Source organism: Scyliorhinus torazame, chromosome 5 (genome assembly GCF_047496885.1).
Source record: "Scyliorhinus torazame isolate Kashiwa2021f chromosome 5, sScyTor2.1, whole genome shotgun sequence".
NCBI lineage: Eukaryota > Metazoa > Chordata > Chondrichthyes > Carcharhiniformes > Scyliorhinidae > Scyliorhinus > Scyliorhinus torazame.
Window position 1 is genome coordinate 147226082 of NC_092711.1, and position 25908 is coordinate 147251989.

A 25908-nucleotide genomic window follows, 5' to 3' on the forward strand; every position below is an offset into this window, starting at 1 on the left:
AATCGGATGGAAATAGACGGATACAGTTGGAAGCACAGAAGGTTTTAGTTTGGATAGACATCATGATCAGAGCAGACTTGGTGGGCCCAAGGGCCTGTCCCTTTGCTGTACTGTCCTTTGTTCTTTGTATGTCGATAAACAATAGACAGGCAACTGCTCGCATTTTATTTACATAAAATATAGATTTCTTTAAGAAACAAAAATTAAACAGCAAAAGGAAGCTATCGTGGCGAACAAGGAAAGTTAAAGATTCCATTAGATCAATGGAGGAGACTCATGAAGTGGCCCAAATAGTAGTGAGCCTGAGGATTGAGAACTTGTTTTAGAATTCAGCAAAGGACCAAGAAACTGATGGAAGAGAAAATAGAATATGAGAGCAAACTGGGGAGAACTGCAAAAGCTCCTATAGGAATGTGAAAAGGAAAAGATTGGCAAAGACCAATGTGGGTCCATTCCAGGCAGAGACAGGAGAGTTTATAATGGGGAATAAGGAAATGGCAGCGAAACTAAACAGTGTGTGTTTGTCTTCATGGAGGAAGATGCAGAAATTGTCCCAAAAACATTAGAGAACCAAGGGACTAGTGAGCAGAGATTAGTATTAGTGAAAAAGCAGTACTGGAGAAATTAATGTGGTTGAAAATTAATAAATCCCCAAAAGCTGATGCTCTACATCACAGAGAGTTGAAAGAGGCGGCTGTAGAGATAGTGGATACATTGGTGATCATCTTTCAAAATTCTATAAATTCTGGAATGATTCCTGCAGAATGGAAGGTGGTAAATGTAACCCCACTATTTAAGGAGAGAGAGAGAAAACGGGGAACCACAGACCCATTAGCCTGACATCAGTAGGAGGGAAAATGCTACAATCTATTATAAAGGATGTGATAACATACAAATTAGGAGCAGGAGTAGGCCACTCGGCCCCTCGAGCCTGCTCCACCATTCAAAAGGTTCATGGCTGATCTGATTGTATCTTGGGAGATAGTAATATTCTTTATTATAATCGCCTTTATTATTGTCACAAGTAGGCTTACATTAACACTGCAATGAAATTACTGTGAAAATCCCCTAGTCGCCACACTCCGGCACCTGTTCGGGTATACAGAGGGAGAATTCAGAATGTCCAATTCACCTAACAAGCACGTCTTTTGGGGCTTGTGGGAGGAAACCCACACAGTTTTGTGGAGAACGTGGAGACTGCACAGACAGTGACCCAAGCCGGGAATTGAATCCAGATCCCTGGAGCTGTGAAGCAACAGCACTAACCACTGTGCCTCCATGCCACTGTGTCAGTTATGGGGAACAAGGAAATGGCAGAGGAGTTAAACAGATATTTTGCAAAAGTCTTTATGGTGGAAGATACTTAAAATATCCGATTAATACGAAAGAATATGGAGGGAGCAATTAAATACCATCGTTGGAGAAGTTGTATTGGACAAACTAATGGGGATAAGATAAGTCCCCTGGATCGCTGCATCCTAGGATCCTAAAATAAATGGCTGCAGGGATAGTGGATGCATTGATTGTAATTTTCCAAAAATCCTTGGATTCTGGAGAAGTACCAGAGGATTGGAAAACTGCCAATGTGACAACCCCCCGATTCAGAATGGGAGGGAGGAAAACAACGAGACACTATAGGACGATTAGCCTAACATTTATTGTCGAAAAAAATGTTGGAATCAATTATTAGGAAATAATAGCAGCACATTGAGAAAATCATAATCTAATCAAGCAGAGTCAGCATGGCTTTGTGAAAGGGAAACCGTGTCTGACTAATTTATCAGAGTGTTTTGAGGAAGTCTCAACCAGAGTGGATAGAGGGGGACCAGTAGATGTGTTGTATTTAAACTTCCAGAAGGCCAATATCATTTAGGACCTTTCCCATCCCTTGTGGATCTGTACATAGATGACCTAGTGTATCCTTAAGAGGCTCTACCCTCTCCCTAGTCACTCTTTTACCCTCTATGTATCTGTAAAAGCTCTTTGGATTTTCCTTTGCCTCATCTGCCAAGACAATCTCATGTCCCCTTTTTACTCTCCTGATCTCTACCTTAACTCTACTCCGACAAACACTGCACTCTTCAAGGGATCCACTTGATCCCAGCTGCGTATGCATGCCATATGGCTCCTTTTTGACCACAGCCTCAATATCCCGAGTCATCCAGGGTTCCCTCCTCTACCAGCCTAAGAGGAATGTGCTCACCCTGAACCCTCGGTAACACCTTTTTGAAAGACTCCCACTTGCCAGCTGTCCCCTTGCCTGCAAATAGCTGATCAATAATTTTGCAATAAAATCAGAAGGGCACTGCAGGGCTACAGAATTGGACAAATGTGAGACTGACAGAATTGCTCGACAGAGAGTTGGCATCGACTCGAGTTGCTGACTAACTCCTTCTGTGCTGCAATGCTCTGAGGCTGGAAATATATAACAAAACAGTACTAGATTACAAGACTGGAAATAAATGTACTTTATAACAGAACCATAAATAATACATATATGGCGACTAGGGGCTTCTCAAAGTAACTTCAATGTAAGCCTCCTTGTGACAATAAAGATTATTATCATTAATATGTACCATATAACAACATGAGACATATCTCTGTCTGATATTAATTTACTGTCCCCTTAAATGTCAGCCATCTCCTGGGGAAACCAGCCCTTTAATTGTGAACATTCGGAAAGAGACCATCCTTTTAGCCAGACAAATAAATATGTCAAGCTGAGGGAGCAAAGGATGTCAATGTCTTTAAGAGCGAGAGAGACCTGGGCCGACCTTTCCAGAGTCTGCACCCTCCCTGGATTCACTTCCTTTCCCTTCAGTTGCTGTAAGTGACCAATTGAAGGTCAGAATGAGAAAAGAAATGGAAAGGGGGAGAAAAGAAAGTGTTTTACTCACAGATGTTGGAGACAGGAGGACGTTTCAGTCGATGTGAAGCTCAGTCTTCATTCACACAACGTCCGCGCTCTGACTGTCCTGGTCCTCCAACTCTTCCCCCACACATGCGCAAGCTCCCCTCACCCTTGGGCGTGCACAGCCGCACGTTTGCACGGCGGATAGAGTGGTTTCCGCAGCGCGGGGCATTATGGGGGCTTCGGCCGCCATTACTCATTCGGAGCCCAGTCTCCAAACTCCTTGGACTTGGGACTTTTGGGGGTGGGGGGGGGGGGGGGGAGGGGGGTAGTCACTGGATTGGATTATGACGCCCCCCTTAGTAAAACAGTTTGTTAACTTCAGGTGTAAAGATTTAGACACCTGGGTGACATATTGGGGAGAGCAACGGGTGAGAGTGAAACTGAACCCGAGAGTCAGCACCTTCCAGGAGGAGAATTGGGGAAAAAGCAGGAAGTACTTCTGCACTGTATGTTGTATGTCCTATGGGGACAGTGGGATTAATTAGTGTTGAAATCAATTGGGAGGAGGGAGTGTGTGGGGGATAGAGATTTATAGTTTCGGAAGAAGGATTTCTGTGACAACAAGAATTATCAATTCTGAATTTCTATCCTATAATTACAGTGATGACTTGATGATGTCAATCCTATTACGCCCATTAAAGTCTCTATCAGGTCAGTCTTCAACCTTCTCTTTTCCAGAGAAAATATTACCAGCCTGTTCAACATATCCTGTAACTTAATCCCTCTCAGTTCTGGTATCATCCCTGTGAAACTTTCTAGAGATGCAGGTAGGGCAGTGGATGTTGTCTATATGGACTTCAGTAAGGCATTTGACAAGGTCCCTCATGGCAGACTGGTACAAAAGGTGAAGTCACACGGGATCAGGGGTGAGCTGGCAAGATGGATACAGAACTGGCTAGGTCATAGAAGGCAGAGAGTAGCAATGGAAGGGTGCTTTTCTGATTGGAGGGCTGTGACTCATGGTGTTCCGCAGGGAACCGTGCTGGAACCTTTGCTGTTCATAGTATATATAAATGAATTGGAGGAAAATGTGACTGGTCTGATTAGTAAGTTTGCGGATGACGCAAAGGTTGGTGGAATTGCGGATAGCAGTGAGGACAGTCGGAGGATACAGCAGGATTTAGATCATTTGGAGACTTGGGCGGAGAGATGGCAGATGGAGTTTAAACCGGACAAATGTGAGGTTTTGCATTTTCGAAGGTCTAATGCAAGTAGAGAATATACAGTGAATGGTAGAACCCTCAAGAGTATTGACAGTCAGAGAGATCTAGGTGTACAGGTCCACAGATCACTGAAAGGGGCAACACAGGTGGAGAAGATAGTCAAGAAGGCATACGGAATGCTTGACTTCATTGGCCGGGCATTGAGTATAAATATTGGCAAGTCATGTTGCACCTGTATAGAATCTTAGTTCGTCCACAATTGGAGTATAGTGTTCAATTCTGGTCGCCACACTATCAGAAGGATGTGGAGGCTTTAGAGAGGGTGCAGACGAGATTTACCAGGATGTTGCCTGATATGGAGAGCATTAGCTATGAGGAGAGGTTGAATAAACTTGGTTTGTTCTCACTGGAATGACGGAGATTGAGGGGCGACCTGATAGAAGTCTACAAAATTATGACGGGCATAAACAAGGTGGATAGTCAAATACTTTTTCCAGGGTAGAGGGGTCAGTCACTAGGGGGCATAGGTTTAAGGTGCGTGGGGCAAAGTTTAGAGGAGATGTACGAGGCAAGCTTTTTTACACAGAGGGTAGTGGGTGCCTGGAACTCACGACCGGAGGAGCTGGTGGAAGCAGGGACAATAGAGACGTTTAAGGGGCATCTTGACAAATACATGAATAGGATGGGAATAGAGGGACACGGACCCCGGAAGTGCAAAAGATTTTAGTTTAGACGGGCAGCATGGTCGGCACAGGCTTGGAGGGCCGAAGGGCCTGTTCCTGTGCTGTACTTCTCTTTGTTCTTTGTTGTCTTTCCGTTTGAACGAGCAAATAATTAATATTTGGGCATAGTATAATTTAGTTACAGGTGCCTAATTGCTCTATTCTAAATTGACCCTCCTAAAGGTTTAGTTAGGAAAAGCCTTAAACATCTGGCAAGACAGAACTGTGAAATAGCAAATACTATCAATGCTTTAGTTCAAGTGACTTCACCATCTGAGAAGACAGCTAACAATATCAATGTTTATTTAAAAAACATGAACGACTTTCACCCCTTCAATCTTTTTTTAAACATGTTTTCCAGTGGGTTTTTGAACAAAGTATATTTACTGTTATGTACACAGAATAAAATATACATATATATATATATATATATATATAGAAGAGCACACACAAACAAAAAATAATAAAATAAAATAGCTGGTAGAGTATTATGCACTAGCTCAACAACAGCAACTCTGTACAATTGGCAATATTATTTTTAACACATAAGTAGGCATCTGTTTGTGGGGGAGGGGGCAACTGGGGAGGTACATATACATTTGGGTGCCAGAGAAACAATTACAGAGGGAAATACTCGAATGGATCTGGTGTTGTTCACCCCTTCAATTGACCGACCACCCCAGGTAGGAGTGTGAAACAGCGATTTCCCAAAATCCTGCCACAGGAGCACTGAGTATCTCCATGACTAGAGTCCAACTTGCAACGCCCAAGATCACTCACAAATCCCACGTTTACCTCTTGAATTAACATTCCCTGATCTGAATAAGACCTGTTGTAATCAGACAATTGGTTATTGTTTTTATTGGGTTAATTTTATTGGATTTAACCATTTATGTAAATTGCTCCTTGGAGCAGAACAATGGGACTGTTCAGGATCTTTCTATTATCCGGAGGGTAGGGAGGTGGAGGTAGCGGTCGCAATGGACGCAGAGCAGGCTTTTGAATCGGGTAGAATGGGAATATCTGTGGGAGGTACTGGGACGGTTTGAATTTAGGCGGGGCTTTATTGACTGGGTCAGGTTGCTGTATGAGGCTCCTGTGGCAGGCGTACGGACAAATAGAACAACATTGGACTACTTTAGACTGCACCGGGGGACGAGACAGGGATGCCCCCTCTCCCCACTGTTGTTCGCGCTAGCTATTAGAGCCACTGGCAATTGCTCTGAGAGCTTCAAGGGGCTGGAAGGGGCCAGGGTGGAGGGGGAGGGGGGGGGGGGGGGGGGGGTGGAGCACAGGGTCTCGCTTTATGCAGATGACCTGCTTCTGTATGTATCGGACCCAATAGAGGGGATGGAAGAAATCATGAGAATTCTCGGGGAATTTGGCTGGTTTTCGGGTATAAGCTAAATATGGTGAAAAGTGAGATGTTTGCGGTCCGGGCGAGGGGACAGGAACGGCGATTGGGGGAGCTACCGTTTAGATTAGTGGGGAAATGCTTTAGGTATCTAGGCATCCATGTGGCGCGGGAATGGGAATGGCTGCATAAATTAAATCTGGCCCGACTAGTAGACCAAATGAAGGACGATTCTCGGAGATGGGAAGCGCTTCCGTTGTCACTGGCTGGGAGGGTGCAGATGGTGAAGATGATGGTCCTCCCGAGATTTCTGTTTGTATTTCAGTGTCTCCCCATTTTTGTTCCGAGGTCCTTTTCTAAACGGGTTAACAAAGTGATCACTGGCTTTATTTGGGCGGGCAATACCCCACGAGTAAGGAAGGTAATGCTTGAGCGGAGATGGCGGGCTGGCGCTGCCAAATTTCAGTAACTATTACTGGGTGGCGAATATAGCCATGATCAGGAAGTGGGTGGGGGGGGGGGGGTGGAGGTCGGCATAGCAGCGTATGGAGGCGGCTTCATGCAAGGGCACCAGTTTAGGTGTATTGGTAACTGCGCCTCTGCTGTTCCCGCCGGCACAGTACTTCACCAGCCCCGTGGTGGTGGCGGCCCTGAGAATCTGGGGGCAATGGAGGAGACATGGGAGCAGATGGAGTATTGGTCTGGTTCTCAATCTGTAATAGTCACCGGTTTGCCCTGGGAAGTATGGATATGAGGTTCCGGGCATGCCAGAGAGCAGGGATTGAGAGGATGGGGGATATGTTTATAGAGGGGAGCGTTCCGAATATGAGGGCGCTGGAGGAGAAGTTTGGGTTGGCGAGGGGAAACAAATTCAGGTACCTGTAGGTGCAGGACTTCCTACGTAGACAGGTGTCAACCTTCCCGCTCCTACGACCAAGGGAGATTCAGGACAGGGTAGTTTCCAGAGGGTGGGTGGGAGAGGGGAGTGTCTCCGACATTTATAAGGAACTTATGGGGTCAGAGGAGACGCAGACCGAGGAGCTGAAGCGCAAGTGGGAGGAGGAACTGGGAGGAGAGATAGAGGATGGTCTGTGGGCAGACGCTTTGAGCAGAGTCAATGTGCCAGGCTCAGCCTGATTACAATTCAAGGTCGTTCATCAGGCTCACATGACAGGGGCCTGGATGAGCAGATTCTCTGGGGTGGAATACAAGTGTGCAAAGTGTGCGGGAGGACCAGCGAACCATGTCCACATGTTTTAGGCATGTCCGAAGCTTCGGGGATTTTGGCTGGGGTTTGCAGATGTCATGTCCACGGTGTTAAAAACAAGGGTGGCACCGAGTTCAGAGGTGGTGATTTCCGGGGTGTCAGAAGATCCGGGAATCAGGAGAAAGAGGCAGACGTTCGGGCCTTTGCTGCCCTAGTAGCCCGGAGACAGATACTATTAGCATGGAGGGACTCCAAGCCCCCAAAGTCGGAGACCTGGCTAGCAGACATGGCTAGCTTTCTCTGTTTGGAGAAAATCAAGTTCGCCTTGAGAGGGTCAATGTTAGGGTTCGCCCGGAGGTGGCAACCATTCGTCGATTTCTTTGCGGAAAATTAATCATCAGCAGGAGGTGGGGTTAGGTTAGTTTAGAGTAGGGGGTTAATAAAGGTGGGACCTGTAAAGGAGGGAGACATCTTTTGCACTATGTTTATAGATTCATGTACATTGTTTATTTTGTTGTTGTTGTAATACCAGAACTACCTCAAAATGTTTATTATATAAAAAAGGGTCTACAAGACACATGTTCAGGTAGAACAGGAAACTGAGGAGATTAATAATAACATCAAGCAGACAAAGGAGACAACTTGGTCGGACAATATTTGGGATTGGGGCTCTAATATGGACATACACCCTTGGATACAGGTCACATTGCATTTTGTTATTGCTGTTGTTCTTGTAACTATACATCAAGCTTCAATGATAATTATGTTTAAGAGATGGAAAAAGGCAAATGGAAGAGAGATTCAATGTGGAATAGGTAATGAGACGTAGGGATTTGTTTCTAAATATAAAAATACATAATTAAACAAGCTTTTAATAACTGTAACTAAGTATGTAATTGAATACGTTTTGAATAATGTAAAGAAATGATGTATCTCGGACTCACACTGGGAAATACAGTTGCCCAAACTAGTGGCCCCATACGTTTATATTTATGGGATCAAAGGGGGAAATGTGATACTGGGAACAGGCTGACAAGGAAGAAAAACACACATAGGCCGAAAAATAGGAACTGCCAAATAAGGCCCTGGCTAAATTCGATACTGGACATCTGCCAGAGCACCCAGGTCAGTACAGAAATTCATTACACTATATGGAACTTTGTGATTCCCACTTACAGTAGTTAACAGTTTTACACAAAAGGGCAAAAAAAAATATTATGAATACCTAATTAACTACGAGGCAGAAGTAATCAACTTTACAGCATGCAAACGATATCAGACTCCATAATGGACTAATAGCTGGTCAGCCAAGAGTGTTTCAGAGGACAATGGATCTTGTTTGAATCACCCTGGGTGAACAGGAGTATCCTGTTTATTCCTATTTCTGAGTTTAAGTCTGGATGGGACAATAGAACTCAGGCCAGATGTGGGTGTGTACTTACAACTCAGTGCTAGCAGAACTGGTATAGAAGAAGGAACATTGAAACCTGTCGCGAGTGACAACCTGGGAATCTCCCAGGCACAACTATCACAAGAAGAAGGGGCCCTGGGCTCTGAGCTCAGAGAAGAAGGTATCCACATCGAGTGATCTTGGCCTGGCCAGCTTACTTCACGAAGTGCGGGTAATACCTGGAGCTCAGCTGTGAGTCTGAGTCATATTCAGTGTGAGTGCTGTTGAAGATTGTAATGCCCAAATAAAACAGAAGAACAGCAAAACAATCAGAGAATTGTGAATAAAATTGGGTGAACCCATGAATCTGTTTTGTCCTTTGTTTGTCTCATAAGTAAGGATAACTGGGTAAAATATTTAATAATAAACTGGTCAAAGTATCTGATAATTCACCGGACAACAAATGGAAAAGTGACAAATTTTAGATCTACCTGTAGTTTAAAAAAATATATATGTTTGTATTGAGGCATTTATATTAGAATTGTAACAATTTTAACAAGATAATAAAATAACAAAATGAACAACACACACCCAACCAACAAAGCCCTAGTCGACATGGTTTACATCAACGACACCCAAATCCCAGTTCCCCCTAACCTCCCCCCACCTTCCCCCCCCCCCCCCCCCCCCCCCGCCCCCACCCCTGCCCCTCCCACTGCTGACAGCTTAATTTTTCCCAGAGAAGTCGATAATCTGCCCTCTGGGCAGATCTACCTGTAGTGGTAGGAAATCATTATTTACTCTCCAGGATAAAATAAATGTCCTTCATCCGATTTTAGGGATCATTTCAGTGGAAATGTGCTCTCCCAGGCTCAAAGAGCATCAGCCCACTGGAAGAAAATTGAGGGAAGGACCAGTCCAACAAAAAGAAACCCTCCGACTTCATCAACTTTCAAAATGAACATCGTTCAGTCCTGGTTGTGATTAACAGCAGAATCCAACCCCCATCATCACTTGTGAATTCGTTGGTGCCTCAGCAGGTGAGATGACTGAGTGAATCGCTTCCCACACTCAGAGCAGGTGAACGGCCTCTCCCGAGTGTCAACTCGCTGGTGGGTCCGCAGGTTAGATGGATCATTGACTTCCTTCCCACATTCCGAGCAGATGAACGGCTTCTCCTCAGTGTGAACTCGCTGGTGTGTCTGCAAGTGAGATAACTGACTGAATCCCTTCTCACATCGAGAGCAGGTGTATGGCCTCTCTCCAGTATGAACTCTGTGGTGTATCTGTAAGTGAGATAACTGACTGAAGCCCTTTCCACACAGAGAGCAGGGGTATGGTTTATCTCCAGAGTGAACCCGTTGATGTGTCAGCAGGCCAGATAAAGCTATAAATTCCTTCCCACACTCAGTGCAGGAGAATGGCCTCTCTCCAGTGTGAACTCGCTGGTGTCTCACTAGGTGGGATGAATGAATGAATCCCTTCCCACACACAAAGCAAGTGAACGGCCTCTCCCCAGTGTGACTGCGTCGATGAATTTCAAGAGGAGATGGGGATATGAATCCATTCCCACAGTTTCCACATTTCCAAGGTTTCTCCATGGTGCAAACATTCTTGTGTCACTCAAATTCCAAGATGAGCTCAAGGCCAGACAAACACAGAACACGTGTGCTGACTCTCCCTGCTGTGAATGGTGTGATGTTTTTCAGGCTGAGTAACTGGTTAAATTCTTTGCACAGTCAGTGCACAGGAACACTCTCACTCAAGTATCACAATGTCATTAAGAGAGAACCAACCTTTCCAGAGACCTGCCCTATTAAAGTCACCAATGTCTGACCAGAGTGAGAAAAGAAATGGAAAGGGGGAGACATTGATTTGCTCCCAGATGTTGCCCAGAAGAGGGAGCTTTAATCTGAAACTCATTGCCCAACCTCCGCATTGTGACGTCACAATCTAGCCCTGCCTGAATCAGCCAATTGGAATCATGCTGCTCCTTGATGACGTCTCTGGGTTCCAATGCGCAGGCCCAGCGTGGCTGGGCCCCCCCGCCCCCGCGCCCCCGCGCGCCCGCGCCCCCGCCGCCCGCCAGCCAATGTTCCGCTCCCCTGACACCTCGCAAAACAAGGTTTCCAGGCAACCGGGTGACGGCTCCGGCCAGAGCGAGAAGCCGCTCGATGATTTCCCATTCCCATCGGCCGAGGACTGCGCATGTCCAAGGAAAGGGGAAGTTGCGGAGGCGAGCTCGCCCTTGACATTCCTACTGAGGTATTGACCAATGGCAAGAGTCAGAGCACCGGAAGGACTTTTGACCTCCAGCCAATCAGAACGAGATTGAGCTTCACACAGACTGAAATCGCCTCCTGTCTCCAACATTTGTGAGTAACACACTTTCTTTTCTCCCCCTTTCCATTTCTTTTCTCCCCCTTTCCATTTCTTTTCTCATTCTGACCTTCAATTGGTCACTTGCAGCAACTGAAGGGAAAGGAAGTGAATCCAGGGATGGTGCAGACTCTGGAAAGGTTGGTCCAGGTCTCTCTCTCTCTCTCTCTTAAAGACCTTTGCTCCCTCAGCTTGACACATTTATTTGTCCGGCTAAAAAGGATGGTCTCTTTCCTAATGTTCACAATTAAAGGGCTGACATTTAAGGGGGACAGTAAATTCATATCGGACAGAGATATGTCTAGTGTTATATGATACAGATTAGATAGATTATTGATGGTTCTGTAATTAAGGATATTTATTATTATTTTTAGTCTTGTAATATTCTACTGTAGCTACATTATATATTTCCAGGCGTCGATTCATTGTGGCACAGGCAGGGTCCATCCAGTAACCAGAGCCTATGCCGAATTTGGGTACAACAATCCAGTCAGTTCCATTCCCCACTAAAGCCCCGTTCTCCTGCAAGATTAATTGCACGTCCAATTTCAGTTTGAAATTATTCTTATTCACCGCCACCACTGGCGTACAAAGTGATTTTTAGATTTTGCCCACTCAATGTCTAAATAAAGTTCTTCCTCACACCCGCACTATATCTCTAATTAGGATATACAGTCCTGTATCTCAAAATCTGTTGTGCAGCTCATGATGTACATAGAAATATATCTGTATTGGATTGGATTGGATTTGTTTATTGTCACGTGTACCGAGGTACAGTGAAAAGTATTTTTCTGCGAGCAGCTCAACAGATCATTAAATACATGGGAAGAAAAGAAAATACATAATAGGGCAACACAACATATAACGTAAAGCCTATATTAAGATTTTTGTGTGTCTGTCTCCAGGCTATGAATCACTCCTTTAGGAGGATTGGGAGGGTGTATATTTGATGTAACAGAATGAGAATGGAGGGAGAGTGTGTTGGATGGAGATTTACTTTTGGGGAATGAGAGGACTGAATGTTCCACAAAAACTAGAATTGCCTGTTCTAAATTTCTATCCTCTACTCACAGTGATGAATTTTGTAAACTCCTTTTGCAGGATATCAGAAGGAGAGAATTTTCAGACAGGAAATGGAGACCAAAATTTTTCATCAAGATCTGAAAGAGTCACGCAACTCATCAGGAATGTTTGTCTGATTCAGAAGTTTTTGAACATCAGTGTGACTGGGAAAGTACCGAGACACACACACCCGAGTGTGAGAATTCCAGCTTTAAGCAGTTACACAGCTTGAAAAAACCATTACCCTTTGGAGCAGGGAAAGACCGTCCACAAGTTCTGTGTGTGGACACTTCAGTTAATTGTTGAACATGGAGAGCCACAAGAACACCTGCACCATGGGGAAACCATGGAAATGTGGGGAATGTGGGAAGAGATTCATATCACCATCAAAGCTGGAAATTCATCGACGCAGTCACACTGGGGAGAGGCCATTCACCTGTGCTGTGTGTGGGAAGGGATTCACAAATTCATCCCACCTTCTGACACACCGGCGAGTTCACACGAGTGACAGACCATTCAACTGCTCTGAGTGTGAGGCGAGATTCAGTCGGTCATCCCACCTGCTGAGACACCAGCGCACTCACACTGAGGATAGGCCGTTCAACTGCACTGAGTGTGGGAAGGGATTCAAACATTCATCCACCCTGCAGAAGCATCAGCGAGTTCATACTGGGGAGCGTCCGTTCATCTGCTCTGAGTGTGGGAAGGAATTCGCTCAGTTATCCAACCTGCTGACGCACCAGCGAGTTCACACTGGGGAGAGACAATTCAGCTGCTCTCATTGCACAAAGAGTTTTAGATGGTCATCCAACCTGCTGGAACACCAGCGAGTTCACACCGGAGAGAGGCCATTCACCTGCACTGAGTGTGGGAAGGGATTTATTCAGCTGACCAAACTGCAAATGCATCAACGAATTCACACTGGGGAGAGGCCATTCACCTGTTCTGAATGTGGGACGGGATTTAGAGATTCTTCCGCGTTGGTGAGACACCAGCGAATTCACAGTGGGGAGAGGCCGTTCTCCTGCTCAGTGTGTGACAAGAGATTCAGTCATTTATCCAGCCTCTTGAGACACCAGCGAGTTCATACTGGGGAGAGGCCGTTCTCCTGCTCTGAATGTGGGAAGGGATTCAGGGATTCATCCAACCTGCGGATACACCAGCGAATTCACACCGGGCAGAGATTGTTCACCTGTTTTAAGTGTGGTAAGGGATTTGCTCGGTCATCCCACCTGCTGAGACATCGGTGTTAAACTCAGATGGAACCTCTGTGATAAGAACTAGAAAGCAAGTCTTCTTCAACTCCAATTTTATTGTGTTCTACAATCACTTCTCCTCCACCTGTATCCCCTTTACACATATTTGCAATCTCTCAAACAATGTGGTCGATTAAGCAACTAAATTTAAGCACTGGGGAACATTAACTCTTTCCTAACAGATTTGCAAATAATAATTTCTAAGTTTGATGTAAATTACCACAACAAATTATACAAATGTATCTATTTTCGTTTTGACAATAAATGCACCCTATTCCTTGTTCTTAAAACATTTTTTTTTAATATCCACCCTCACATTCTCTTCCTTAAGGGAAAAGACTCCCCTCTTTAACAATTTCTAATAACTTCTTCAAACTTGCCCCTTTTCATGTCAGACAGTCAGATAAATGGAACTGCTATCAACACCACTTGATCTTGTCAATCTCCCTGTTCTCGAGCATCTGTTTTAGGATCGCTATGTTAATCTGCAGTCTCTTTTCATTGAAGCTTTTTGCAGAGAGGACATTCTCCCAAAGGGACATATTGTCTATGTGACACTCTATATCTATTGTCTATGTGACACTCTATATGTATTGTCTATGTGACATTCTATATGTATTGTTCCCATAATGTCCTGTTCCATTGAAAATGTTTGCCAGGATCTTGGATATAAAAAATGCCATATCTACTGCCTCCACAAAGACAAGTGTCTCTGCTGCCAATGTACTTTTTACCACTCTTCTTATCATTTTAGTTTCCCGTGTCAAAGGGCAACATTCACCTTTCTCCCCCTGGAGGAAAACTATAAATCCTCCTGCACTCGAAAAGCCATCACAGAGATTAGCATAAGATGTGTCCCTGTAAACAATCAGTTTCCATTGTCTAATCTTACTTAAAGATGGGAATTTCAAAACACAATTCTCCAATTTTAATTTTGCCAAAGTTTGGTTTGCTGCAATAGTTTCTTCAATTTTAGGATCGTTCATTTCAGTGCTTAGCCTCTAAAACACCAAAGCTGCCGTCCGGTCTTGTTTGTCCACAATTATTTTCTTTTCTTTACTGTGTAGAATTATTGACTGACCCTACTTAGTTGCCAAGTTGACAAAGTGTGAATGAAAATGTTCTTTTCTTTATCCCTCACCAGAAGGTCCACGGCTACAACTTCATTAAAATCTTTCACTGAGGGCATACTCTCTATGGGTTGGGATGGCGTTCTTCTATATTTCTTACATATATCACATCTAGCGTTTATCTGTTCTTTATTCCGATACCTTCCCCTCCACCACTCCCGCTTTTGACACTCCCTTACCCTGTAGCCCCTGGGGCGGTGGGTACGGAAAGGTTGAAACCTGCCTCCGCACAAAGTCCCTCACCGTCAAGTAGCCAAACCAATTCCCAGCAGGCTGTTCAAACTCCTCCTCCAACTCTCCCAAACACGGAAAGCCACCATCTATAAACAAATCCTCAAAATCGCTCCATCCCCGCCCGCTGCCACCCCCGAAACCCCCATCCAGCCCCCCTGGAGCAAACCAGTGGTTACCACATATCGGTGCCCACACTGACACCCCCTCCAGCCCCATGTGCTGCCGCCATTGTCCCCACACCCTCAGGGCTTGTGGAGTACCTGGTCGGTGAGAACGGCAAAGGTGCCTTTAACAGTGCCCCTAAACGCGAGACCTTACACAAGGCTGCCTCCACCCGCTCCCACACGACCCCCTCCCCCACTACCCATTTCCTCCCGTCCTTCACTTTCCCGATCTCTCTCGCTGCCTTCTGCTTCCTCAGCTGGTGCGCCAGCATCCTGCTCGCTTTCTCCCCATATTCATGAACCGTCCCTCTCGCCCTTCTCAGCTGCCCCACCCGCCTTCCCTGTGGCTAACAATCCGATCTCCATCTGCAGCTTCTGCCGCTCCTTCAACAGCCCCACCTCCGGGGCCTCCGAATACCTCCTGTCCACCTGCAGGATCACCTCCACTAGCCTTTCCATCTCCAGCCGCACTGCCTTCCCCCTGTGCGCCAGTATCTAGATAAACTCCCCCTTCACTACTGCCTTCAATGCTTCCCGCAAAGTGGCCGCGAGACCTCCCCTGTGTCGTTTCGCTGCACAAACCCCCTAATGGCCTCCCTCACCCACTCACAAACCTCCTCATCTGTCAAAAGCCCCACATCTAGCCTCCATTGTGGGCACTGGTCCCCTCCCTTATTCACCCGCAAGCCAACCCAATGCAGCGCATGATCCAATGCAACAATCGCTGCAATGCAACAATCGCTGACTACTCCACATCGACTCGCCCCACCAACAGGACCAAAAAGTCAATTCTGGAGTACACCCTGTGTACATGTGAAAAGAACAAAAATTCCTTTGCCCTCGGCCTACCAAACCTCCACAGACCCCCCCCCCCCCCCACCTCCCCATGTTCTCCAGAAACCCCCTCAGCTCCTTCGCTACCGCCGACACCCTCATCGACCCCGAACTCGACCGATCCAGCCTTGGGTCCAGATCCCCCCCATTATCAACTGATCCGAGTCCAGATCAGGGATCTTCCCCAACACCCACCTCATAAACTCCACATCGTCCTAGTTCGGAGCACAAATATTCACCAACACCAACAGCATCCCCTCCAATTTCCCACTCACCATCAGATACCTCCCCCCCAAAGTCAGCCTCTTCGAACGCCACCGTTTGTTCATCAAAATTGCCACAACCCTCGTCTTAGAATCTAATCCTGAATGGAATACCTGCCCTACCCACCCTTTCCTCAGCCTAGTCTGATCCCCAAACTTCATATGTGTCTCCTGTAACAGAGCTATGTCCGCCATTAGACTCTTTAAATGTGCAAACAAACTGGCCCTCTTGACCGGCCCATTCATATCTCTCACGTTCCATGTAATCAGCCGGGTCGGGAGGGCAGGTACCTCTCACCTCAGGCCCACCTTCAGGCACCCACCGTCATTGACCCTTCCCCTACCACCTTCTAGAAACCCCTCCCCTACCACCTTCTAGAAACCCCTCCCCTGTCAGCACTACCTCCCCCTCTCCCCCATCACAAAATAACAACACCAAACCCCATCAACACACTAACCACCTGCTCACCCCCCACTGTGCTTCCGTGAGCTAGTCCACCCAGCAAGCCTGGTAGCCCCCACCCATGGCACCTAGCATCTTACACCCCACTGATTCCCCTCCCCTCCGCTCAAACATCCTCCCAGTGCAAACTTAACAACACCCACCCAACACAAAGAAAAGAACAAGAACAGATTCCGAGCAATGGTCCCAAACACAATACAAAAACAAACAGAAAGCGATCATCTCCTCTAACATTCAGTGTCCTCCTTCTCCTGCCAGTTCATTGTCACTGACAAATTCCATCGCCTCCTCCGGCATCCCAAAGTACAGCTCCCGACCCTTATAGGTCACCCACAGGCCCGCCGGGTACAGCATACCGAAATTCACCCCCTTCTTTTTTTAAAAATATATTTATTAAGATTTTTAACACAATTTTTCACCCTTATAAACAAAACCTCCCCCCCCCCCGTAACAGAAAGAAAGAAAGCGCACATAGCAAGACATGAACATGGTAAAACGATATGTTACAGAGCTTTGTACATTGGATTCCTCCCGTACATGTCAGTTTTCCAGATCCTTCATGTATTTTCTTGCTCAAAGACCCCCCAGACATCCCCCCCCCCCCCCCCCCCCCCGGGTTGCTGCTGCTGCTGACCGACCTTCATCTAACGCTCCGCGAGATAGTCTAGGAACGGTTGAAACCGCCTGTAGAACGCCTGCGCAGACCCTCACAAGGCAAACATTATCCTCTCCAACTTGATAAATCCTGCCATATCATTTATCCAGGCCTCCATGCTGGGGGGCTTCGCCTCCTTCCACATTAGCAAGATCCTTCGCTGGGCTACTAGGGACGCAAACGCCAGAATGCCGGCCTCTTTCGCCTCCTGCACTCCCGGTTCGTCCACTACTCCAAATATTGCTAGCCCCCAGCTTGGTTTGACCCGGACATTCGCCACCTTAGATACTGTTCCCGCCACTCCCCTCCAGAACCCCTCCAGTGCCGGGCATGACCAAAACATATGGACATGGTTTGCCGGTCTTCCTGAGCACCTCCCACATCTGTCCTCCACCCCAAAGAACCTACTCAGCCTCGCCCCCGTCATGTGCGCTCTATGAACCACCTTAAATTGTATTAGGCTAAGCCTGGCACACGAGGAGGAGGAATTAACCCTACTTAGGGCATCAGCCCATAGCCCCTCCTCAATCTCCTCCCCCAGCTCCTCCTCCCATTTACCCTTCAGCTCCTCTACCAAGGCCTCCCCCTCTTCTTTCCTCTCCTGGTATATCGCCGACACCTTGCCCTCTCCGACCCATACACCCGAGATCACCCTATCTTGAATCTCCTGTGCCGGGAGCAATGGGAATTCCCTCACCTGTCGCCTCACAAACGCCCTCACCTGCATGTATCTGAAAGCATTTCCCGGGGGTAGCCCAAACATCTCCTCCAGTGCCCCTAGGCTCGCAAACGTCCCATCAATGAACAGGTCCCCCATTCTTCTAATCCCTGCTCGATGCCAGCTCTGAAACCCCCCGTCCATCCTCCCTGGGACAAACCGATGGTTACCCCTGATCTGGGACCACACCGAGGCTCCCATTGCACCCCTGTGTCGGCTCCACTGCCCCCAGATCTTTAGCGTTGCCGCCACCACCGGACTCGTGCTGTACCTTGTCGGCGAGAGCGGCAGCGGTGCCGTCACCAGCGCCCCCAGGCTCGTTCCTTTGCAGGACGCCATCTCCAACCTCTTCCATGCCGCCCCCTCTCCCTCCATCACCCACTGACGGATCATTGCCACATTTGCTGCCCAGTAGTAGCCACCCAGATTCGGCAGCGCCAACCCTCCTCCGTCCCTACTGCGCTCCAGAAACCCTCTCCTTACCCTCGGGGTCTTATTCGCCCACACAAAACCAATCATACTCCTGCCTACCCTCTTAAAAAAGGCCTTGGTGATTACAATTGGAAGGCACTGGAACACAAAAAGAAACCTCAGGAGGACCACCATTTTGACCGACTGCACTCTACCCGCTAGCAAGAGCGGCAACATGTCCCATCGTTTGAAGTCCTCCTTCATCTGCTCCACCAGCCTCGTCAGATTCAGTTTATGTAGGGCCCCCCAACTCATAGCTATTTGGATCCCCAGGTACCGAAAGCTCCTTTCCGCCCTCCTCAGCGGTAGATCGTCTATCCCCCTTTCCTGGTCTCCTGACTGTACTACAAAAAGCTCACTCTTCCCTACATTAAGCTTATAGCCCGAAAAATCCCCAAACTCCCTTAGAGTCTGCATGACCTCCACCATCCCCTCCACTGAATCTGCCACATACAGCAACAGGTCGTCTGCATAAAGCGACACTCGATGCTCCTCTCCCCCTCGGACCACCCCCCTCCATTTCCTAGACTCCCTTAATGACATGGCCAAGGGTTCAATTGCTAATGCAAACAACAGGGGGGACAGGGGGCACCCCTGCCTCGTCCCACGATACAGCCGAAAATACTCCGACCTCCGCCGATTCGTAACCACACTCGCCACCGGGGCTCTGTAAAGGAGCTTAACCCAACTAATAAACCCTCCCCCGAACACAAACCTACGCAGCACTTCCCAGAGGTACTCCTACTCTACTCGGTCAAAGGCCTTCTCCGCGTCCATAGCTGCCACTATCTCCGCCTCTCCCTCCACCGATGGCATCATTATCACGTTTAGGAGCCTCCGCACATTGGTATTTAACTGCCTGCCCTTTACAAATCCTGTCTGGTCCTCGTGAATCACCCCGGGACACAGTCCTCGATCCTCGTAGCCAGCACTTTTGCCAGCAACTTAGCATCCACGTTGAGGAGCGAGATCGGCCTGTACGACCCACATTGCAGTGGGTCCTTGTCCCGCTTCAGGATCAAAGAGATGGTGGCCTCCGACATTGTCGGGGGCAGGGTCCCTCCCTCCCTTGCCTCATTTAAAGTCCTCACTAGCAACGGGGCCAACAGGTCGACGTACTTCCTACAGAACTCAACCGGGAACCCGTCCGGTCCCGGGGCCTTCCCTGCCTGCATACTCCCCAGACCTTTGCTCAGCTCCTCCAACCCAATTGATGCCCCCAAACCAGCCGCCACCTGCTCCTCCACCCTTGGGAACCTCAGTTGGTCCAAGAATCGTCTCATCCCCTCTTCCCCCGCTGGGGGCTGGGATCTGTACAGCTCCTCATAGAAGGCCTTGAATGCCTTATTTACTTTTGTCGCACTCCGCACCGTAGCTCCCCTTCCATCCTTGACTCCACCTATTTCCCTCGCTGCCATCCTCTTACGGAGCTGGTGTGCCAGCATCCGACTCGCCTTCTCCCCATACTCGTACGTTGCCCCCTGCGCTTTCCTCCACTGTGCCTCTGCCTTCCCTGTGGTCAACAGGTCAAACTCCATCTGGAGGCGTCGCCTTTCCCTAAGTAATTCCTCTTCAGGGGCATCTGCGTATCTCCTGTCCACTCTTGAAATCTCCCCCACTAACCTCTCCCTTTCCATGCCCTCTATCTTCTCCCTATGAGCCCTGATGGAGATTAGCTCTCCCCTGATCACCGCCTTCAGCGCCTCCCATACCACCCCCACCCGCACCTCCCCATTGTCGCTGGCCTCCAAGTACCTTTCAATACACCCCCTCACCCTCCCACACACCGCCTCATCTGCCAGCAGTCCCACATCCAACCGCCACAACGGGCATTGGTCCCTCTCCTCTCCCAACTCCAGTTCCACCCAGTGCGGGGCGTGATCTGAAATGGCTATGGCCGAATACTCCGTTCCCTCCACTTTCGGGATCAGCGCCCTGCCCAGAACAAAAAAATCTATCCGGGAGTAGGCTTTGTGCACGTGGGAGAAAAAAGAAAATTCCCTGGCCTGCGGCCTGGCAAACCTCCACGGGGCCACTCCCCCCATCTGATCCATAAACCCCCTAAGCACCTTGGCCGCAGCCGGCCTCTTTACGGTCCTAGATCTGGAGCGAGCCAGTGCTGGGTCCAACACCGTATTAAAATCCCCGCCCATTATCAAGCTTCCTACCTCCGGGTCCGGAATGCGCCCCAACATGCGCTTCATGAATCCGGCATCGTCCCAGTTCGGGGTGTATACATTTACCAATACCACACACCTCCCCTGCAACTTACCGCTCACCATCACGTATCGACCTCCATTGTCCACTATGATATTCTTGGCCTCAAACGACACCCGCTTCCCCACCAATATTGCCACCCCTCTGTTCTTCGCATCCAGCCCCAAATGGAATACCTGTCCTACCCATCCCTTTCTTAACCTGACCTGATCCGCCACCTTCAAATGTGTCTCCTGGAGCATGACCACGTCTGCCTTCAGTCCCTTTAAGTGCACGAACACTCGGGCCCTCTTTACCGGCCCATTCAGGCCCCTTGGATTCCACGTTATCAGCCGGAGGGGGCCACCCCCCCCCCCCCCCCCCCCCTCGCCAGCTAGCCATCTCCTTTTCTAGGCCAGTCCCATGCCCGCGCCGCCATCACCCTCCAGTCCCCCAGATGGGCGACCCCCGCCCACCTCTTCTGTGTCCCATTCCCCTTCGGCCAGTGCAGCAGCAACCCTATTTCCCCCCCCCCTCCCCGCTAGACCCGTGTCTAGCTCTTTTGCTCCCCCCATAGCACTCCCGTAAGTCAGCTGACGCCTGCTGACCCCGGCTTCCCCCGCCGTCACATTGACCCCCCGTGTGGGAATCTCCCAATCAGTGTTCGCTCCTCCGTTCCCCCCCTCCCCCACCCGTCTTTCCCTGGCGCGGGAAAAAGCCCGTGCTTTCCTAAGCCTGCCCCGCCCCCTCTGCCGCAGCTCCTGTCGCGGCCTTGTCTCATTTCCCCCATCCCCGAGCCTCCTCTCCCTCCAGCACCAGCGCCCGCCGTCTCGTACGGTCTACTCACCCGGTCCCTTTCCCCATCCCCATCCATCCCCCAGCCCGTGGAACATTTCCTGCGCGTGATTAACACCCCATGTGCAACAAACATCAAACACCCCCCCACCCTCACAAACCCTCAGTTTGAGTCCAACTTTTCAGTTTGAATAAAGGTCCAAGCCTCCTCAGGCGTTTCAAATAGTGATGTTGATCCTTGAATGTGACCCACAATCGCGCTGGCTGCAGCATTCCGAATCTCACTCCTTTCCGGTGCAGCACCGCCTTGGCCCGGTTGAAACCCGCTCTCCTCTTTGCTACCTCCGTGCTCCAGTCCGGGTATATTCGGATCTCCGCATTCTCCCAGCTGCTGCTCCGCTCTTTCTTGGCCCATTTCAAGACCCTCACTCTGTCTGTGAAATGGTGAAACCTCACCGCAATAGCCCTTGGCGGCTCACTAGCCTTGGGCCTCCTCTCCAACACCCGGTGTGCCCCATCCAGCTCCAAAGGCCTCGAAGGGGCCTCCGCGCCCATCATCGACTCGAGCATCGTGCTCGCATATGCCCTGGCATCGGCCCCCTCCACTCCCTCAGCAGACCCAGGATCCGAAGATTCTTTCTCCTCGACCTGTTCTCCAGGTCTTCGTATCTTCCCGCCCACCTCTTGTGCAGCGCCTCGTGCGCCTCCACCCTCACCGCCAGGCCCAAGATCTCATCCTCGTTCCCATTAACTTTTTTCTGCACCTCCTGGATCTTTACCTCGTGGGCCTTCTGGGTCATCCCCAATCCTTCAATCGCCGACCGCATAGGCGCCAGCATCTCTTTCCGCAGCTCCTCAAAACAGCGCTTAATGAACTCTTGCAGCTCCGGCCCACATTCCACTTTATCTCCGGCCGCCGCCATCTTGTTTTTCTTCCCTTGCTTCTCCCGTTGCTCCAACGCCGCTTTTTTGGCCGTTTCACTTCTTGTCTGATCCATAAACAGTGAAGGAGGACCTCACTCTCCCCTTCCCACACGGAACGTCTTCAAAAAATTCCCGTTGGGGCTCTTCTAGAGAGCCCGAAAGTCCGTGATCGTGGGAGCTGCCGAATCGTGCGGCTTAGCTCCGCATCGCCGCATCCGGAAGTTATTTCACCCCCTTCTTAAAGAGGGCCGCCTTCACTTTGTTGAAGCCCGCTCTCCTCTTGCCCAGCTCTGCACCCAGGTCCTGGTACACGCGGATTTCACTGCCCTCCCAGGTACCTCACCTCACCTGCCTGACCTCAGGATCCGCTCCTTATCAGGAACTGGTGCAGCCGCACCACCACCGCCCTCAGCGTCTCGCTCCCCTGCGGCTTCCTCATCAGCGCCCTGTGTGCCCGATCCACTTCCAAGTGGCGTTCAAATGTCCCCTCACCCAGCAACTTCTCAAACAAGCGAGCCTCACACGTGCCAGCGTCCGCTCCCTCGCTGCCCTCCAGGAGTCCCATGATCCGCAGGTTTTGCCTGCGAGACCGATTCACCAGGTCCTCCACTTTCTCCTGCAGCCACCTCTGATTATCCCGCATCAACCCCATCTCCGCTGCCATTGAAGTGAGCTGCTTCTTGTGCTACCCCACCATCTCCTCCACCTTCCAGATCGCCTGGCTCTGGGCCTCCAGCCTTGTCTCCAGACGTTCGATCCCGCTTTTAATCAGGTCCACCACCCTAGCCAGGTCCTTCAGATTCTCCTTCCTCTGCTGGGTGAACTTCTTGTTCAGAAAGCCCACCAGCTGCTCCGTCGACCATTGAGAGGGCAGGATCAGTCCATGACCGTCCGCCACCTTCTCCTGTGTCGCAGGCACCACCCCAACTATCTCCAACTGTTCCTTTCTTTTTAGACAACTTCTGGTCCACAAATATATCCACCGGTGGTACCCTCTGTCCTTGTAGGCCTCGTCAAAAAGAAAAGGGAGGAATTTGTCAAGGCTAAAAGGCTGGGAACAGACAAAGCCTGTGTGGAACATAAGGAAAGTAGGAAGGAACTTAAGCAAGGAGTCAGGAGGGCTAGAAGGGGTCACGAAAAGTCATTGGCAAATAGGGTTAAGGAAAATCCCAAGGCTTTTTATGCGTACATAAAAAGCAAGAGGGTAGCCAGGGAAAGGGTTGGCCCACTGAAGGATAGGCAAGGGAATCTATGTGTGGAGCCAGAGGAAATGGGCGAGGTACTAAATGAATACTTTGCATCAGTATTCACCAAAGAGAAGGAATTGGTAGATGTTGAGTCTGGAGAAGGGTGTGTAGATAGCCTGGATCACATTGAGATCCAAAAAGACGAGGTGTTGGGCGTCATAAAAAATATTAAGGTAGATACGTCCCCAGGGCCTGATGGGATCTACCCCAGAATACTGAAGGAGGCTGGAGAGTAAATTGCTGAGGCCTTGACAGAAATCTTTGGGTCCTCACTGTCTTCAGGTGATGTCCCGGAGGACTGGAGAATAGCCAATGTTGTTCCTTTGTTTAAGAAGGGTAGCAAGGATAATCCAGGGAACTACAGGCCGGTGAGCCTTACTTCAGTGGTAGGGAAATTACTGGAGAGAATTCTTCGAGACAGGATCTACTCCCATTTGGAAGCAAATGGACGTATTAGTGAGAGGCAGCATGGTTTTGTGAAGGGGAGGTCGTGTCTCACTAACTTGATAAGAGTTTTCGAGGAGGTCACAAAGGTGATTGATGCAGGTAGGGCAGTGGATGTTGTCTATATGGACTTCAATAAGGCCTTTGACAAGGTCCCTCATGGTAGACTAGTACAAAAGGTGAAGTCACACGAGATCAGGGGTGAGCTGGCAAGGTGGATACAGAACTGGCTAGGTCATAGAAGGCAGAGAGTAGCAATGGAAGGATGCTTTTCTAATTGGAGGGCTGTGACCAGTGGTGTTCCGCAGGGGTCAGTGCTGGGACCTTTGCTGTTTGTAGTATATATAAATGATTTGGAGGAAAATGTAACTGGTCTGATTAGTAAGTTTGCAGACGACACAAAGGTTAGTGGAATTGCAGATAGCGATGAGGACTGTCAGAGGATACAGCAGGATTTAGATTGTTTGGCGACTTGGGTGGAGAGATGGCAGATGGAGTTTAATCCGGACAAATGTGAGGTAATGCATTTTGGAAGGTCTAATGCAGGTAGGGAATATACAGTGAATGGTAGAACCCTCAAGAGTATTGAAAGTCAGAGAGATCTAGGTGTACAGGTCCACAGGTGACTGAAAGGGGCAACACAGGTGGAGAAGGTAGTCAAGAAGGCATACGGCATGCTTGCCTTCATTGGCCGGGGCATTGAGTATAAGAATTGGCAAGTCATGTTGCAGCTGTATAGAACCTTAGTTAGGCCACACTTGGAGTGTAGTGTTCAATTCTGGTTGGCACACTACCAGAAGGATGTGGAGGCTTTAGAGAGGGTGCAGAAGAGATTTACCAGAATGTTGCCTGGTATGGAGGGCATTAGCTATGAGGAGCGGTTGAATAAACTCAGTTTGTTCTCACTGGAACGACGGAGGTTGAGGGGCGACCTGACAGAGGTCTACAAAATTCTGAGGGGCATAGACAGAGTTGATAGTCAGAGGCTATTCCCCAGGGTAGAGGGGTCAATTACTAGGGGGCATAGGTTAAAGGTGAGAGGGGCAAGGTTTAGAGCAGATGTACGAGGCAAGTTTTTTTACACAGAGGGTAGTGGGTGCCTGGAACTCGCTACCGGAGGAGGTGGTGGAAGCAGGGACGATAGTGACATTTAAGGGGCATCTTGACAAATACACGAACAGGATGGGAATAGAGGGATACGGACCCAGGAAGTGTAGAAGATTGTAGTTTAGTCGGACAGCATGGTCGGCACAGGCTAGGAGGGCCGAAGGGCCTGTTCCTGTGCTGTACATTTCTTTGTTCTTTGTTCCACTCCTCCTGCAACTTTATAAATCAACAAATCCACCCATTAACAAGGGAAAAAGTCAGAATATTCCACCACGGGCGGGAGCCACCAAATGTGCGACCACTCACACCGTGGCCGCCACCGGATATCCCCCTTTCTAATTTTGTATTGTCTATAGTGTCAGCCGTGGCTCAGTGGGCAGCTCTCTCACCTCGGAGTCAGAAGGTTGTGGATTCAAATCCTACTCCATGGACCTGAGGACAGAAATCACATCCAACATTCCTCGTCCCAGCACTGAGGGGGTGCTGCACTGTCAGAACAGCTACTTTCAAATAAGATGTTAAACTGAGGTCCTGTCTGCCCTTCCCAGGTGGGTGTAAAAGTTCCACAGCCACTATTTTGAAGAAGAGCAGGGGAGTTATCCCCAGTGTCCTGGTCAATATTTATCCCTCAATCAACATCACTAAAACCAGATCATCTGCTCATTATCACATTGCTGTGTGTGGGATCTTGCTGTGTGTAAATTGGCTGCTGTGTTTCCTACATTACAACAGTGACTACACTTCAAAAGTACTTCATTGGCTGTAAAGCACTTTGGGACGTCCTGTGGTTGTGAAAGGTGCTATAGAAATGCAGGT

General features: G+C 48.8%; 2 protein-coding genes across 3 annotated transcripts in view; one reads left to right on the forward strand and one right to left on the reverse strand.

The window, feature by feature from the left end:
* Nucleotides 1-9461: 9461 nt before the first annotated feature.
* The window catches only part of LOC140421909 (uncharacterized), a 33799-nt gene continuing 17352 nt past the window's right edge, over nucleotides 9462-25908 (reverse strand). The window contains exon 3 of the mRNA XM_072506873.1: nucleotides 9462-10274. Within this exon, the coding sequence (XP_072362974.1) occupies nucleotides 9761-10274 (514 nt within the window). The 3' untranslated portion in view covers nucleotides 9462-9760. The remainder of the gene's footprint in view (nucleotides 10275-25908) is intronic.
* On the forward strand, nucleotides 10830-13737 carry LOC140421938 (uncharacterized). 2 transcript variants are annotated; one of them, XM_072506923.1, is made up of 2 exons: nucleotides 10830-11125; nucleotides 12231-13737. In XM_072506923.1, exon 2 carries the CDS (start codon nucleotides 12500-12502, stop codon nucleotides 13442-13444), a length of 945 nt encoding a protein of 314 aa, XP_072363024.1. In that variant the 5' UTR covers nucleotides 10830-11125; nucleotides 12231-12499; the 3' UTR covers nucleotides 13445-13737. The 2 variants fall into 2 exon arrangements, with proteins under 2 accessions (XP_072363024.1, XP_072363023.1); XM_072506922.1 differs by lacking the exon at nucleotides 10830-11125 and adding an exon at nucleotides 11134-11269.